Consider the following 16,707-nt stretch of genomic DNA (forward strand, 5'->3'; position numbering starts at 1 on the left):
ACCAGTCCAGTCCTCCAGCGTGGCAAAGCTGCATGCATGGGATGGGAAGATTTGAGACTGTGGTTCTCCTGTGTTGTGAACAACAAAAACGAATGATGAAAACATTCCCATAGTACGTAGTTCAACCTTAGAGTATGAATATGAGTTCAACATGTTTGTCAAGGAAATGAAGAGCACAGTCATCATACATGTTCTTAGGAAAGATAAATGCAATTTCACATTACACATACCGCCGTGGACTCTCCTGAGTCTCCTCTGATGTTGGATCGTGTAGTTTAGTATACGGTAATTAAGAATTAAACAGGTGCGATTCAGACAAGAGCTTGCGGCACTTACCGTAATATTAACACTGCCCCCTTGTGGCTGTTAAAGTGTGATACAACACCCTCTCCCCCCACCCCCCGTGTGTGTGCGTGTGTGTGTGTGTGTGTGTGCGCGCGCGCGCGCGTGTGTGTGTGAGAGAGAGAGAAAAAAGAAGAAACAAGAAACACAATATTGCTGGTGGTGAGAAGAGTTTGGACATGGATGCATTTTATTTCATTTCACATGAACAAATACATGGATGAATAATAAAGTACCGCCGTTGGTCATCAACAATATCTTTATACACAATTCTTTACAGTTAAAGATTTATTTTTAATATTTTACATTTGAGCTACAATACTGTCGATATAAAAATTGAAATCTGGGCACATGGATAATACATCAACATATTAACACACATTTCATGGGAAAGATACACTACCTCTGCATGCCACACACAAACTAACCACTCCAGCAAGTACTACAGTATTTACTAGCGCTTTACTGGCTTTGAAGAATATGTAGCACCATTAGCATTTCCTTTCACATAGTGGCAAAAGAAAAATACTATTTAGTGTTACTCCACTATTTGATAAATAAAATGCAGAGAATGGTCAATCCAGAATGAAAATCTATCACTTTTTAGTGGTAGCATTATTTCCTTTCTATGGATATTTTTAATCCAGTCATTTTACAGTACAGTGAAATGCATAGTTTGAGAAATGGAATGAACCATTATTGTCCTATGGTCATTAAGTTGAGCCATATTGTAATTATAAACAAACCAGAACTATAATGTCTTATTGTAAATTACACTGGATAAAGAGCATCTGCTAAATGCCTAAATTGTAGATTGTAAATTGTCTTATTCCTTTACCCTGTTTACAGTACAATACCATCGAAAATGTACGACAGTCAGCACAGTATCATCAAATGAAATACAAAAGCTGTACAAAGAAAACTTTTCACATTTTGAATGTTCATGTAAATTACCGTACTAAGCAAAATTAATGCAGCAGCCTCTCCAAGTGGCTGTTTGTAAAACAGGTGTAAAAAAACATGTTATGACTAAAACTTAGCTCCAACTGGGCAATTTAGTATAGGCTACTCATAGTCATAATTTTGAAAGTTTAGTTTAAGAATAAAGCATTTAATGCTAACAGACCTTCAAGTAGGCACCAAGGAAAATGGGATGGTGCAGCCCGATTCTGCTGAGATTGTTTATCTGGCCTGGCATGCCTCATTGCAAGCTTCAACAGCACAATTTGGGCTGTATAGGCACCACTTGTCTCGACCACAGATTCAGTTTCCATAAGAAGTATTTTGGCCATCAGCCTGGCCTGCCCTTTAGTAGCCTAGATTTGTGTCAATCCAAAGGGCAGGATTTAGATTTAGACATGTCACCATGTGGGTCTACTCATGGCGAGTAGGGCTGCAACAGTTAATCGAACAAAGTTATTTAATCAATCATTTATTGATTTGTTTTTGCCTGTGAAAGTTGCACGAGTGCAGTGCATATAGTATGGCATATGAAATGTAAGCTTTATCATATAAACACAATAATCAATGTTTAGTTAACATCACTGACTATCTTCCAAAATGTCCAATCATAACATGGTGGATTTATTTTGTCGGTATTAGCAATTATTCTTTAGTCTTGAGTACTTGAGATATCTACAGATAACATTCAAATTGATACAGCACACACAAAAAAATACATCCTACAGTATGTTTGTACATGTCTTTAAATATCATAAATGGACCAATAAGGCTTCAAATATTCTTCAGGCTAATCAATTTAAACGATTATAAAGAAAAATCTATTACTTTCTTTGTAATCGATCCATTGATACAAAAAAAGATTTAGCAAAATGTGTTCCTCGATTATTCGATTAATCAAAAATAGAATGACAAATAAAATAATGCATAATTGCAGCTCTAGACACAAGTGCAGGTACATTATATTTGTGGTGCCTTGGTGGTATGTCAAGACATCATGCCGTGTGACACTACCATGCCGTCATCTTGATCTCCAAGCTTGTGCTTACAGAAGGGTAAATTCAACTGAATGACCAGTCACCAGGAAGGCCTTTAGGCTCACACAACAGAGGTCTACTTAATTCACACCAACCTGTGTATTCTGTATAGCCATGATACAGATCAGTCCCCTATCAACCAATCACTTCGAGTACAGTAAGCTTGTACATAAAACATGACATATCATACATTTGCAACAAGGTCAACCGTGTCCTTTCCTTTCTTTCTGTCCCTTGGTAAAAGTACCCTCATCAGTTTTGTGGATAGGTTAAGAAGAAACTCCTTGCTAGGATATTGTAGTGCCAATTAGGAGCAACTTTTAGTGTTTATTTTCAAATTGGATTTTGGCTAATTTCTGGCTCTGGCTGGTCATCCATATAGTAGGGATCCCCCTGGTGGACCCTGTGGTTATGCACACGCAGGTTGCCCCTGTGAGCAAACCTTTTACCACAGTCAGTACAAGCAAAGGGCCTCTTCCCCATGTGAACATCCCGCTGGTGGGCCCTAAGGTTCCCGCTACGCGCAAAGCGCTTACCACATTGGGCACAGCCGAACGGCCGCTCGCCTGTGTGTGTACGGGTGTGCACAGTGAGCTCAGACGGAGTGAGGAAGCTCTTGTCGCAGAACTGACAGGGATGCAGTCGCACTCCTGTGTGGCGTAACAGATGTCTGCGCTGATGGGAGGGGTAGGTGAAACACTTGGTGCAGTATGGGCAGGTGTACGGACGGCCGTTCCCACCACCGGGGGCTGGCGGGTGGCTGAGAGTGTGCGTGTGCCGGAGGGCGTGGGCCTGCGAGTTTGACTGCGGTCGCAATGGGTCTCTGTTAGTGAATGTAGTGGCTCTCCTGATCTGAGGGACAGCGCCCCTCCCGCCCCTGTCATCACGGGGTCTCCACGATGACTGTGCTTGCGATTGGTCCTGCCTTGCCTCCCTCTGCACTGCTGACTGACCTGGCAGTGGGTTCTGGTTGGAGTTCTGGTTCTCATGCTCCTGATCCAGGAAGGGAAAGGAGGAATCGTCATCCTCGTTGCTGGTCTCATCTGAACCAAAGCCAGGTCGGAAGCACGGCGTATCTGTGCCGGTGCTGCTGCTGGCAGGACCAGAACAACTGGTGCCCTCCGCCTGGAGGTTATCTAGACCGGACACTCCACCCCGACCAGCTTCCAGACCAGGTAACCACTCCCCTGGTTGAGCTAGAGTTGGGTCAGGTCTGGGGGAGCAACGGCCACTCTGGGAAATGGATAGGAATGGAGTGGAGGCCTGCTCCTGTAGAGGTCTGTGGTCTGCACTGCGACTGCCCTGATCCCAGTGCGATACTACAGTGAAAACACAAGAGACAGAGAGGTGGGTAATTCTTGTTTTACAAAACGCATGCATGTACAGTCAGGAACCCATTGAGGCTATTTTACATTCAAAATTGCCAATTATTTCTAGCATACTGAATAATGAAACAAATCACATAGAATACTTGCATGCACTGGTTTTGTTGAAAAGGTTTAAAAAAAAAAAAAAAAAAAAAAAAGGCCAGCTATATAGTTACATTTCCTACATTTAGCCTTGGCCTGTGTGGCAGACAAGGGGTCTCCCTGCCTCTGGTCCCCTGCAGCAACGCTTCCCTCTGGGACATGGACTGCCGCCGAGCCTGGTGTGTTGCGTGATGCTGAACGCTGTGGGAGAAGTTTGAAACATGCCAAAAATCTATGAGTATGGAAAGGTTTCGAAGGTCTCTCAGATTAGATTAACATACTGTATTCTTGTATTCTGCGAGTCTGACCTCATGTTTGACCGAGGCACCACCAACATCCTGGCCCGTGGCCTCCTCTTTCAGCCTCCGGAGGCTCTGACTAAGACCCTCCACTGGGTCTTGGTGGGAAGACACCTCCTTTCCCACACTCTGACCTACAGAGGGCAAAGAGGCAAAGCTGCAGGTACTATTTCGATAAAATTACTCTCACAAAACAGAAATTAAGATCAAGGGTGAGGACAATGACAAGTTGACTCTACGCATTCTTGCAGTATTATTCTATGGACATTAAACAATGATCAAGCAGACTGTTCATCCCTGGGTTTGAATCCATGGCCATTTTACCTGTCAAAGCCTGCTGCCTTCGACAGCCTTCTCCTTCACTATCTCCAGTTGACGTCTCCCCTTCCTCTCCCCCACTCTTTATGTTTATCTTCCTCTCTGCTTTTTCCAGCTTTCCTCTGAGCATGGAGATCTCCTCTCCCTTATGCACCAGCTCTGCCTGCTGCTCACACAGGCTGCTCTCAAAGATCTTGGCAATCTCACACACAGCAGCTGCCAGCAGCGAGTCCATGACTGTGGCGAGTTGGGCATGGAAGGCACTTCTCACCGACTCCATTGTCCTTTGTTTCAGTGATGAGTAGGATGGCGACAATAACAGGGACTTAAGACCGCGTTTACGGTGTCCAGTCTCTAGTGGAAGCTGTAAGACAAATGGAGCTTTCCAATACTATAAGCTGACCCAAGATAGCTAGCTTATCTTGGAAGCTATGAATTGCCCTAAGATTTTGCCATGTAGGTCGTTTTCAGCTTTTTTTTTATTGCAGCTGTCCAATATAGCTTTGTGAACTCTTGTCTCTTGAACGAGATGATCCTGTGGTGTAGCTAGGATGGTCCAATGATGGCAACGCAAGCTAATTTAGCTTTACAGATTAGGTCAACTCCTGCAATGATTGCAAGTGGCGCATTATAATAGCAAGCTTTGTGCAGTCCAATTTAATACATGTAGTCTTGTGGTGTAGGGAGTCATCTACCTGCAAGCAAACAACGGGACAGGTACAGGTTATTAAAGAGAGTGTTGGTTAGATTGCATTGCATGTGATGCTACCTAACTATGCATGCTAACGTGTAAACAAGAGAGCCAACGAAGCGTAATCAGTACTTGATCGTTCTGGCTAATCCACCGACCTGGCAAACAAAAACAAATACCTCGCTCAGTACTGTGTTCGTTAGTCGAGGAAGGAATCAAATGCCGTCCATCGTTTCTGAATTCAGAGATTATACAGCTCACGTACTCTTGTCTTGGCCAGCCCAGAATAGCCACCCAGCCCCAGGAAAGTGGTGGTGTGGTTTGCCGTCCTGCTAACGCTAGCTAGCAGGACCAGGAACCTACTCTATGCTTGGTACGTGTGTGGTGAGTGATGATAGTAAAGTATCGCGAGGTAACAAGACAAGGCGTCACACCGCGACAATTTCATTCCTCCGAAATGTTAAACTAATATTTCATTTCCACCCACGGATTGTCATTTGATGTCTTTCAGATGTCACTGCGTTTGTCTTTTATATAAGTGCAGGTGTTTTAAATTAAAGCGTTTTTGTCTTGTATTTTGTTATTGCTACGGCTGTAATTGTATACACAGTACTACACTTTTCAGCATACGTCACGTGTTCAATAGTTATTTAAATAAATTCATAGATAATGTTTTGTTGCATATTTCTAACTTCGACACACATCTTTCCCCAACATTGGAGAAGTCAGGCAGAGGATTTTAGGGCATCCAAGAGATGCATAGTCAAGCACCCTCTGGTGGACACATTTGTTAGCTGACAAATAATAGAATAGATGGAGCATTTCCAGGGAAGGATGTACATCAAAAGGAAGAACACAAATTGCTAGATTTCTCCCTTGTGCAGTCTCAAGTCCTAATGAGAATAGATGCGAAATTATGCAGATACCAATTACCATTGTTGATTAAAATATACATCACAAAAGCACATTCTGACTACATGTACTATATAAAAGAAAACACATCTGTATGTCACACTATGGAGTTTATTGTCATACAAATGCCATTTGTCTATTAATCTTTTCAAAGCTTTCAAAAGCAAAAAAAAAAAACATTTAAAAAATGCAAAGTAAAAGCATGTAAACTAACAAAAAGACAATGTTTAGTTGGTGCCTTTCGTTTACATTCATGACCAATCATCAATGAATTACATATATTTGTTCTAATATACTACATATACTGTATACTTACAATACCTAAACATAGGATTTTACAGTGTATATTGTCTGAAAAGAAATATTCAGGTGTGCATTTTCGTTCCAGGTCATCATGACAGTATTTCCATATCTCAATACATTAAATATGTTGAGATATGGAAATAATTGACAAATGTCAATGATTCCACGGAAATCTTTGGAGGAAGTAAAAATGTTAATCAAAAAGACAAGCATGATTCATCCTTTTTTAGATTAGCTCAATATTTCAACCTGGTGAGAAAAAGTCCCACAGCTAAGATAAACTTGGAGAAGGTTGACTCAAAGAGCATGACAAAAATATCAGGTGATTTCAGACATGCCTGCTCTTAGAACACGTTGAGGGCAACTCTCTCTCTTTACATAATTCTATGCTGAGAACATGCAAAAATCTGAACCTATTGAACTGAACTGTTTAACCATTAAGACTGGGGGGAAAATATGTTTTAGGATTCACGTCAACATGGCCCATTAAAATGATGTTACAATTTAAAGCTGCATCTTCTTATTTTAAATTTGGCTTATGGGTGTGAGTCAAATGTTTTGACTGGCCAAAAAAATTCAAACTGGAACCTGACACCCGGAGTATTTAGTCTGCAAGAGAAAGCTTGTCAGAGGAACTGAGAAAAAAATTGTGCATTAAGTGAATACAGAAAGGACTGAAAACAAGTGAATAGTGTGAATCTTGCAATCTTGTTAATTTCTTAATATATGAATGTACCACTAAAAACAATACGCATTCAAAATGTTATGTACAGGAAAACTTTAAAGGAGCACTTCACCCATATTCAACCACATCTTCATATTATGGTCCTCACCAATTCAGTTATTATAAGATGGCATAATTTGCATCTACTCACTGTTTTCTTAAGAGCTGGGCTGCTCAATTGACATCAGCAGTGATTTCTAGGCTGCGGCTGTGCCACAGGTCCTTATTTTGCTCTATACTCACTCGAAAAAGTTGATGTAAAGAAAAGGATATATATAAAAAGGTAGATGTGTAGATTCGAGAACTCATAAAAAAAAGTATGTTGGAATTTGCACTCATAAAATAGTCATACACATTGACATTTGAAGTCAAAGAATAAACATTACTTTACCATCTAAACTTTAATATTTGTTTGTGACTGGATTACAGGTTTCAGGTTAAAATGTCTATGTAAACAAAATCTCAAATGAACAGCTTTAACATATCTTGCAACAAATATTTTATACTTTAGAGGTCCTTTCCTTATTTACATACTTGTTCGAGTGTGAATAGACGCAGCCCAAGGTAATGGGAAACTAATTAGCAGACTGAAATAGAAACTACCTTGCTTAAATATCCCCAGATGTCATTGAAGGAAAACAATATTGTCATATTAGGAAGGCTTCTGAACTGTGCAACAACCCACCTCTGAGATGGGTGTAGTAGTGCTCCTTTAAGGCCTCTGGAACTAATCATGGTTCCCGAGCCAAGTGACCCCATCATAGATCAGGAACATGTCTCCTGTTTCAAGGAAAACATTAGCATCTACAATAATATAAGTACAGGGTCAAAAATAAACTGTCACCTCCAAAACCACTGTGACACCCTCAGTCATAAGCTTGCGTTGATTAATGATTATATCGCATGCAGTGCTTTTGGTAGCATTTGGCATTGATGAACTCTTTGCCACAGTGCTTGCAGACATGAGCAAAGTCCAAAGAAACACCTGCGCACTTCTTCCTGTGGAAACTCTTCAAAGAATGGCAACGGAACCTCTTGCCACAACCTTCGCAGCTTAGAGGCATTTCCCCAGTATGGATGCGATAGTGTTCCATGAGCAGAAACTTGCTGCTGATGACCTTCTTGCACTGTAAACAGCTGTAACCATTTGAGACCTCCTTGCCCTTGGTTCTCCAGTCTTTTGTCTGTAAAGATTCTCGATCTTCTCTTTTCTTCAGTTTCTTTGCTATTGGATTGGATTGAATGTCAGTTGATGGGATTTGTTTTTGTTGGGACACGCTAGAGGCCTCTTGAGTATCCACAATGTCCTCCAAGGGCTTCATCCATGAGAGATCGCCATTGGTCTCCCCATATTTCTGCTTTCCGTGGACTTTGAACAAGTGATTTTTCAGTAAAGATTTCCTTTGGAATTTCTCGCTGCATATTTTACAGTGAAACCTTTTGTGATCTATTGTTATGTTGTGAAGCTGAGCCCTGTGGATGCGCAGTGCCCAGATGTGAGGAAACTTCATTCCGCAGTCGGAACAGGTTACTAGTAAATTATCTTTTTTAGGAGAAGCCTCTGTGGATGTGGTTGGAACATCTTTATTGGGAGACTCAAGGTTTTGCGTAGACGTCTCTTTTTTAGGTGCCCTTTCATTCTCTTTTTTAGGTGCCCTTTCATTTTTGACTTTGCGGCAATGTTGCATATGAAGGCGGAGAGAGCTTGGATAATGAAACATCTTTTGGCAAATAGTACACTTCTTGTGTGACCGATCATGTACACTTAGACCAAACTCTGTGTTGAAGACCTTACGACAGAACTTGCACGAGTAAATCATATTCTCCTCTCCTTTAACACGACCTGAGCTTGTTTGAGTTTGAGTAGTAGAACTTCGCATTTGTGCCTTGTCAGCTTTGCTCGGCCTCCCCACACGACGTTGTGCCTCGTCAGCTTTGATCTGCCTCCCCACATGACGTTGTGCCTCATCAGCTTTGATCGGCCTCCCCTCACGACATTGTGCCTTGTCAGCTTTGCTCGGCCTCCCCACACGACGTTTGACAACTATGTCATTTGTTTGTTTGTCCAAATTTTCAACCCTGTTGTTTTGTTGTAGCTCTCGATCTGGACGGCGGCGTAGTCGGGTAGGTAGATTTAGGCTCTGGCTGAGCTCAAGCTTGCTGCGACAACTTCTCTGTGCTAATGAGCCGGTGGGAGAAACACATTGGAAAAAAAATATTAGTCGATTCTAAAATATGTCTTCTAAATCAGAGCTCGATTCTAAAAAATGTCTTCTAAATCAGAACAGTTTTCTGAAAAACCTCAAGTTTCTATGTGGTTCAGTGGTTCTCAAACTATGCCATGTCAAGGACCCCAAAAATTATATGCATTTGGCCTCCGACCCCAATCTGAAAATATGTTGTCGTTGTTGTCCCCCCCCCCCCCGAAGCAATGATGAGTTAAAAACGTTTGCTCTGAAAGAATGTATATTCAAAGATTTGCGGCACGTTTTCACGATTTAAAAAGAATAGCAGATCTGCAAGCTCGTAGCGCAATGGGCTTGTAGATCTGCCATTTTTCAATAGCTAAAGTACAACATAATGCTTAAAACACCAAAAGGGGTTCCCGTCCTGAATGGGCTCATATGAAGTACAGAGACACTTGCAAATAGAAATTTACAATACTCACTGTTCATGGAATCTTCTTTTAGTGACGTTAACAGGTGGGATTCAAAGTCGTCATTCCCCATCTAAAAAAGACAAGATACTGTTGGTGAAATCTCTGGGTTTGAACCGCACAAGATAGTGCCAATGTCTCAAATTACAGTATCTTCAACTGGAAGGGGTCATCTACACCAGGGCTCACAGACTGAACCCAACTTATGACTGAAACTGCATCATATCATGAGTATTCAATTTCCAGAAGGAACGATGTCAAAAGGAAAGTTCCATTTAGCGTGGGACTATTTTTATTTGTATATTAAAGGATTGCTGAATTAACCATTTGTAATGCATTACAGATGAGATAATCACTATTGTCAACAACAGAATGTAGAGGGGTGTTTTGACTGCTAGTGTTTTTTATGCAAGTCATCATTAAAATCATTAAAAAAAAACTTTCATGACAAATTACAGTATCTTCAACACAAAGCTATCCAGCGAATGGGATCCAGCCATGTGGACAATGATCCTGTCCTCCAACACCGGCGGCTACACACTGAAATGTCAACGCGTCCACATGATCAGAAAATGGGCTCATGATGTAAATCCGCCATACACCAATGTCTCAAATGATTTCGCTACAATAACCAAGCCCCATAGGTACTGGATGATCACAAAATAACTGCAAAAGAACAAAATGTTTAACTAGTCTGAAGGTTTTAGTTCACTTACAGCAATAATGAACTGCTAATATGACAGTCACACTGTGGTAAAAGAACACAAACTACCTTGAGGTTTGTGCTGACAACTGTGTGTGCAACGTTTCAATATGGGGAAAAACAGAAGTAGCATGTACCAGCATAGATATAAAAGAAAAAAATAGATGCCTCATTGGACTACCGAGAACGTCACCTTCCGTTACGCACACGGTATGCAAAGAATCTCCTTGCAACTTCTTCAAAGTTCTCCTCAGACCTTCACCTTCCAGTGAAGGTAAGAGGAAGGGCTTTGGCCCGAAACGTTACCACCTTTAAAGTAAAGAAGTATTGGAAACTGAAATTGGTGCAGACTTTTTTATTCTTACTCTATGACAGAGACCCAGACACCCAGCCTACATAATTGGTAATTGGATGTGCGTGTCTTTCGGCTGTTTGTTCAGCCTCTTTTGCTACTAATGTATGCTTTATGTACATGATATCATGGGGAGAACTTGAAGTACAATAACACTCAGGTCAGTGGTACGTCAGTTCTGCCAGGAGCACTGCACTGGGCTGAGAATCATAGTTATACTGTGGCTGCTTCAAGGACAAAACTGAGCCAAAACAAGATAGGCTGTAACATAAACAATGGCTATTAGGCCGAGTGGAGATCTGGAGACGTCTAGGCTCTCACAAGCTATCAAATATCACAATTAAGCATCATGAGTTGTAAAATATAAACTTGGTTAGATATATGCAAGTAAAGCAGCCATATCATTTCTTCCTCACAGGACTAAATTCTTCCTCAATTCCCAAGTGTGATGTGAGTATTTGAAGGAGGCCTTGCTGCCCTGGCATTTCACCTGTGCCCTCAAAAAGATGGACAACATCAAAGGCCAAGTGGCCTTTCCCTAAATTGATTGTCACTGAGGTCTCTCCGATACAATCGTTGCCGTTGGGAGGAAACCACCTAACTCCATTTTTTATGTTTCAGTGCTATTGAACACCCTTTATGTCTGTGTCGTTTCAAAAATATTGAAGTTTATTGAACCAATGAATGGTAAAAAGTGCTTCGGACCAGGTTTGCAAAACACACTGTAAATATAATGTTTAATATATACACCACTAACATATTATAAAACACAATATAAAATAAAGTACAAATAAACATGTATAATGCTATTTTTTATGCTCGTCTCGAGTATAGAATTTAATTTGCATTTTTCTCTTCTGCTGAAGTCACCCACCTCTCGTTTGATGTTTGGAATTCGCCACAGAGACACAGACAGTGGACGCAGGGAGACACTGGGGCACGGAGGATTGTCCTCTTGTATTGTATTGTCCACTTCATCAGGTGCTTCATCAGGGGGGGTGACAGGGGCTTCATCAGGGGGGGCGATAGGGGCTTCATCAGGGCCGACAGCGGTACACCAGTCATCAGGTACTGTGTACACACAGAAAACAAGTCCTAAGAGTTTATGCGGCAATGAGTTGTGACTTGATTCCTCCATCAAGTGACCGTCATTGAGAACATTCTAATAATTGCGGTCACGGTGACCGCAATTATTAGATTATGATTGGAGGTGACCGGGTCAACTCCAATCAAGATGAATCAATATCACAATTATTTTTTTTTATCATTTGTTTGAATTCAGCCTTGCAAAATTATAGGTGTATTTCACAGCTGAATATATGAGTATAAATCAAATATAGCAATTCAGTTTTTTTCAATGTTGTCAACAATGCAACTTACCTTCAACAACAATCTCAGGGACATGAGATTGGGAGCTTGGTTCTTCTTCTTCTTCATCATCATCGTCAATTGTAATCGTCTCCTCCTGCCGGATCATTCCCCCACCCTCCCTCAATTTGCTCTCTGCCCTCATGAGCTTTCTTTGGAGTCGAGTTATCTCCCCCGTCTTCTGCACCAGCTCCACTTGGTGTTCATAAATACAGCCGTCAAAGACTTTGCTGAGTTCAAACACAGCAGTCCTCAACAATGTGTCCATCGTTGTGGTCAGCTGCGCTCTAAACGCGCTGCTATGGTAGTCTGGCATCTCTGCAGAGGTCATGGTCAGGCCTTTGACTCCGGGCGGAGGGGGGTATTTTGCTCTGGTGGAAGTGATGTTATCGCACTGGCTCCCAATCTGTTGTACAAAAGAAAGTGATCAATATGTCTGCAGAGCCTGCAGATGTACACAGCCCAAGAATGTAGACGTTGCGTAAACTAAAACTAGTGGTTATCCTATCCCACACCAGAGATTATCGTAGAGAGATTCGTCAGAATCGGAAAAAACTCTACGAGAGTCTAAATCTTGGGCTAATCCCAAACATGATCTAAAAAAGGCAATAAGAGACTGGCTTTGGCTTATTGCTAGGTTCACAGAAAAACTAGCCCCATATGGAACCTCTCCCCGGAGCTACCGTACAGTAGCTATTCTAAGAAGAATAGCGCCCATTGTTACGATGGGAAATTATTATAATTAAGTTAAATAATTGAAAGCCCTCGGGTTATGGTTATATAATAAACCCGTATTTAACAATTGGTAGCACAGACATGTTAGCAAACAACTTCAGCAAGAGCGTTAAAACATCAACTGGTCTGGTAAACACGAAAGAAACGCGCGAAACCAACGCTAGGTAAGTAAACACTTGGCCATAAACGAAACTACTGACCGTCGTGTAGAACAAGTAGCTCAGATGATACGGTCACAATAATAGAGCGTCGAATTCTCTCCCTGGTAAAGACACACGACGGTCACTTTATGAATTGTAGACTATGTAACTGTATAAAGTATTCATTTTCTTGCAAGTTGCAACCACGCTAAAGCTAATGGTCACTTCGCTTCCGCCATCTTTCTCCAAAAAGATCTGTGCGAAGCGTCACTTCCCTCTACCCACAGCAGTAGCGGGAAGAAGCGAGCGCCAGTCTTCTTCTTTGTTGGCGTGTTGCTGCTGCCTCCTACTGTTCGTATTGGACATTACTCAATTTGAATTTGAAAGACCAGAGCCTTAGTTATTATTCTATTAGATGGCTCTGGGAAAAACAAATCAATTTCTAAATTACAATTCAAAATATTATCCCACATAAAATTCCACATACTGCCTATAAGGCCCTCATGCACAACCATAACCCAACACAGTCTTGTTTTGTAGTTATAAAGCTTAAACATTGATTGATTGATTGATTGATTGATTGATTGACTGATTGATTGAAGTATTTGTTGTAGCCAATTTGATCATTTTATTCTGTGGTTAACTTGTTGTGAAGTTGCTATGACAACCTGGGAATAGGTGGGTTCAGTCAATCACAGGCACAGCCTACTTGTATGTGTCACAGGTGCACGGCAGCAGGGATTTTGGGAAACGCCACAGGGAAGCCACACAGTTTTTCAACCGTGCGTGTTTTGTTTGTTTTCAGTTGTTTTTGAGTTATCCTTTGTTTATTTTGCATCACGAGTTATTGTTTAAGTTTAAGTACCCGGTTTATGTTATGCCATATCCACCCTGCAAGCAAAATAAAACCTTTTAAATGCACTCAACGAGACGACCTGATTTACTGTCATCATCACCACGCGTTGGAAAGAGCTTCACACCATATCCCTCACTGGCATCCTTTCTTAGAAAAGTTGCCTTTACATAAAGTTGAAAAACTAGCTTCCAAACAAAATCGTTTGAAGACGGATGGACACGGAACTGACGGAAGGACAGCGCCCCATTCACTGCCTTCTTGCCGACTCATTCTTCACGCTACAACAGCCCGCAGTGGAACGCGGACCAAACATCAAAGCGACGGTGAGACTTTATTTATGAATGAATACAAGTTGCGGAAGGAGTGGCCTTCGCGCAACGGGATACAGGAAAATCTCGAGTAATTCTAAACAAAGACTCCGCCGATTGACAAACAAAGATGAGTAACGTGGGGAATCAGGAAATGAATGCAGCCGTCAGTCAAACTGAAACGGAGACTGAACTTGGTAAAAGGCTTTCTAAACTCACGTATAAAGCACTGGAGGCAAAAATCATGTCATTGCAAAAGGAAAGAAATGCTGGATTGAAGCACTTGTGCAAAACCGCCAAGGAGTTGGATCAAATGATGGCTTCAAATGAAAATGCTTCCATCATACAAATCAAACATGAAATGGTGTGGAAATTGTGTGGGACAACTACAAGGTCACATGAATCATTAAAGCCTTTATTGCCTGATAATGAAATGTCTAAACAAACTGAATGGTTTCAGAGTCACATGCACAATGTAAATGAAATAATTGACAAAGTGGAAAAATGGGTGCTTGCGAACAGGGAGCAATGCACGCACACACATGACGATGATGAATTCAATGATGTGTCAATCAATGCAAATAAGGCTGTGGATGGTCCAAATAACACTGATGGGTCAAATCATGCAAATGAGGTTGTGGGAAACAGTGGTTCAAATGACAATGAGGGGTCAAATCATGCAAATGAGGTTGTGTTCAATCATGGTTCTAATCACAATACTGTGTCACATGCAAATGAGGTTCTGAATATTAATGATGGTTCAAATAACAATGCTGTGTCAAATGGAAATGAGGATGTGGATAATATTGGGCCAAATGACAGTGTTTCTAATACTGGTAAATCAAATGTGTCACGTGGGAGCTCTAGACACACTGTGTCTTCAACTGCCTCTGCATGCATCATGGCAGAGGCTGAAAGGGCTGCACTCCTGACTATGGAGGCTGCCTTAAAGGAAAAGCATGAGCTGGAAGCCATGGAGGAACAAATAAGGAAAAGAAAGGAATTGCTTGAACTGCAAAGTCAAATTGCTGCTCAGACAGCCAAGGTGACTGTCCTCAGGAACAGAGGGTTTGACATTGAAAGTAGAGTCACAGATGGAATGAATTCATATCTGTCAAAATCAAAGTCTGTTCTCAACCCCTCTGCTGTGCAATTTGTTCCACAAACCTCAAGCCGTCAATACAGTCTTCCACCAACAGGTGGCAGCAAAGCTGCAAACTCAACTCTATCACATCAGAACCCATACAACCAGTCCAATTCAGCCACAGGAGCTGCCAAAGCCATGCCATTACAGTCTCAGAAGCTGCAGGTGCCATACAGTATGTTCAATACTGCAGCCACAATGCCAATTGGAACAGGATCACAGCCCAAGGAAACCATTTCACAAAGAACCAGAACAAAACTATATGCTCCAAATCACAAACCAAGCATGCCTCAAAGGTTTCAGCAGTCATATTCCACTGCATATCCACCACAACAACAGAACCAAGTCAATGAGGAGGACAAAGACGGCATGCCACAAAGACCTCAACATCTACATCACACTGCATATCCACCACAGCAATCCAACCGACACAGTGAGAACCAAGACAATATTTTCACAATCATGCAAAAGCAAAATGACATCACAGCATTATTAGTGCAACAGCAATCTTCACTATCACTACCCCCCAGGGATATACCGATCTTTGATGGAAACCCTCTCGAGTACAACACGTTTGTTAGAGCCTTTGAACATGGAGTGGAAAGAAAAGCTGCTAGCAACGTGGACTGCTTATACTACCTGGAGCAGTACACTCGTGGGCAACCTAGAGAGCTGGTGAAGAGCTGTCAACACATGCCATCTGACAGGGGGTATCCGAAGGCCAGGATGCTTCTACATGAACGCTTTGGAAATGAGCAGAAAATAGCCACTGCATATATGGAGAGAGCAATTGGATGGGAACCTGTGAACTCAGAGGACGTCGAGGCTTTACAAGCATTTTCATTATTCCTACGCATCTGCTGTAATGCTATGGAGGACATCAGCTACATGTCAGAAATGAATATGCCATCTAACATACGTGCAATAATCATGAAGTTACCATACAAACTTAGAGAAAAATGGAGAAACATCGCTTTTGAGCATCAGGAGAAACGGCACCGGCAAGCAGGTTTCAGTGACTTTGTGAACTTTATGGAGAGACAAGTGGCTATTGCTTCTGACCCACTTTATGGAGACATTCAAGACACATCAGTCTCATTGTCAAAACTCAAGTTTGGAAGTAAAACATCGCAGGGACGCATACAGGAGCAAGGAAGCAGCTTTGCTACGTCTGTGGCATCTGTTAACTCTGAAAATGAAAAAGAGAGAGACTTACCCGATAAGCCAACAAGAGGATCCTGTCTGATGTGTGACGAGGGCCACAGATTGGAAGTGTGCCCTCAGATGGAGAAGAAGCAGCATTGCGACAAAATTGACTTTCTAAAAAGGAAGGGTGCATGTTTTGGGTGTCTGTCTGCCGGGCACATAAGTTCACAGTGCCACAGTAGGT

The 16,707-nt window shown here is 41.7% G+C and overlaps 2 protein-coding genes across 3 annotated transcripts; both read right to left on the reverse strand.

Moving 5' to 3' along the window:
- Window positions 1–522: 522 nt before the first annotated feature.
- On the reverse strand, window positions 523–5,433 carry LOC310873153 (uncharacterized protein). Of its 2 annotated transcripts, none has more exons than XM_083785472.1 (5): window positions 5,296–5,433; window positions 4,432–5,120; window positions 4,117–4,241; window positions 3,892–4,009; window positions 523–3,658 (listed from the first exon to the last, which is right to left on the reverse strand). In XM_083785472.1, the coding sequence occupies exons 2-5, from the start codon at window positions 4,703–4,705 to the stop codon at window positions 2,673–2,675; spliced, it is 1,503 nt and encodes a 500-aa protein (XP_083641598.1). In that variant the 5' UTR covers window positions 4,706–5,120; window positions 5,296–5,433; the 3' UTR covers window positions 523–2,672. The 2 variants fall into 2 exon arrangements, with proteins under 2 accessions (XP_083641598.1, XP_083641597.1); XM_083785471.1 differs by having other exon boundaries at window positions 3,883–4,009.
- A 688-nt stretch (window positions 5,434–6,121) lies between these two features.
- On the reverse strand, window positions 6,122–13,244 carry LOC310872928 (uncharacterized protein). Its single transcript, XM_083785132.1, has 5 exons — window positions 13,070–13,244; window positions 12,147–12,540; window positions 11,641–11,837; window positions 9,724–9,784; window positions 6,122–9,234 (listed from the first exon to the last, which is right to left on the reverse strand). The coding sequence occupies exons 2-5, from the start codon at window positions 12,463–12,465 to the stop codon at window positions 7,943–7,945; spliced, it is 1,869 nt and encodes a 622-aa protein (XP_083641258.1). The 5' UTR covers window positions 12,466–12,540; window positions 13,070–13,244; the 3' UTR covers window positions 6,122–7,942.
- Between the last annotated feature and the right edge of the window lie 3,463 nt (window positions 13,245–16,707).

The sequence above is a fragment of the Protomyctophum parallelum genome (assembly GCF_964188405.1).
Source record: "Protomyctophum parallelum genome assembly, chromosome: 16".
Classification (NCBI taxonomy): Eukaryota; Metazoa; Chordata; class Actinopteri; order Myctophiformes; family Myctophidae; genus Protomyctophum; species Protomyctophum parallelum.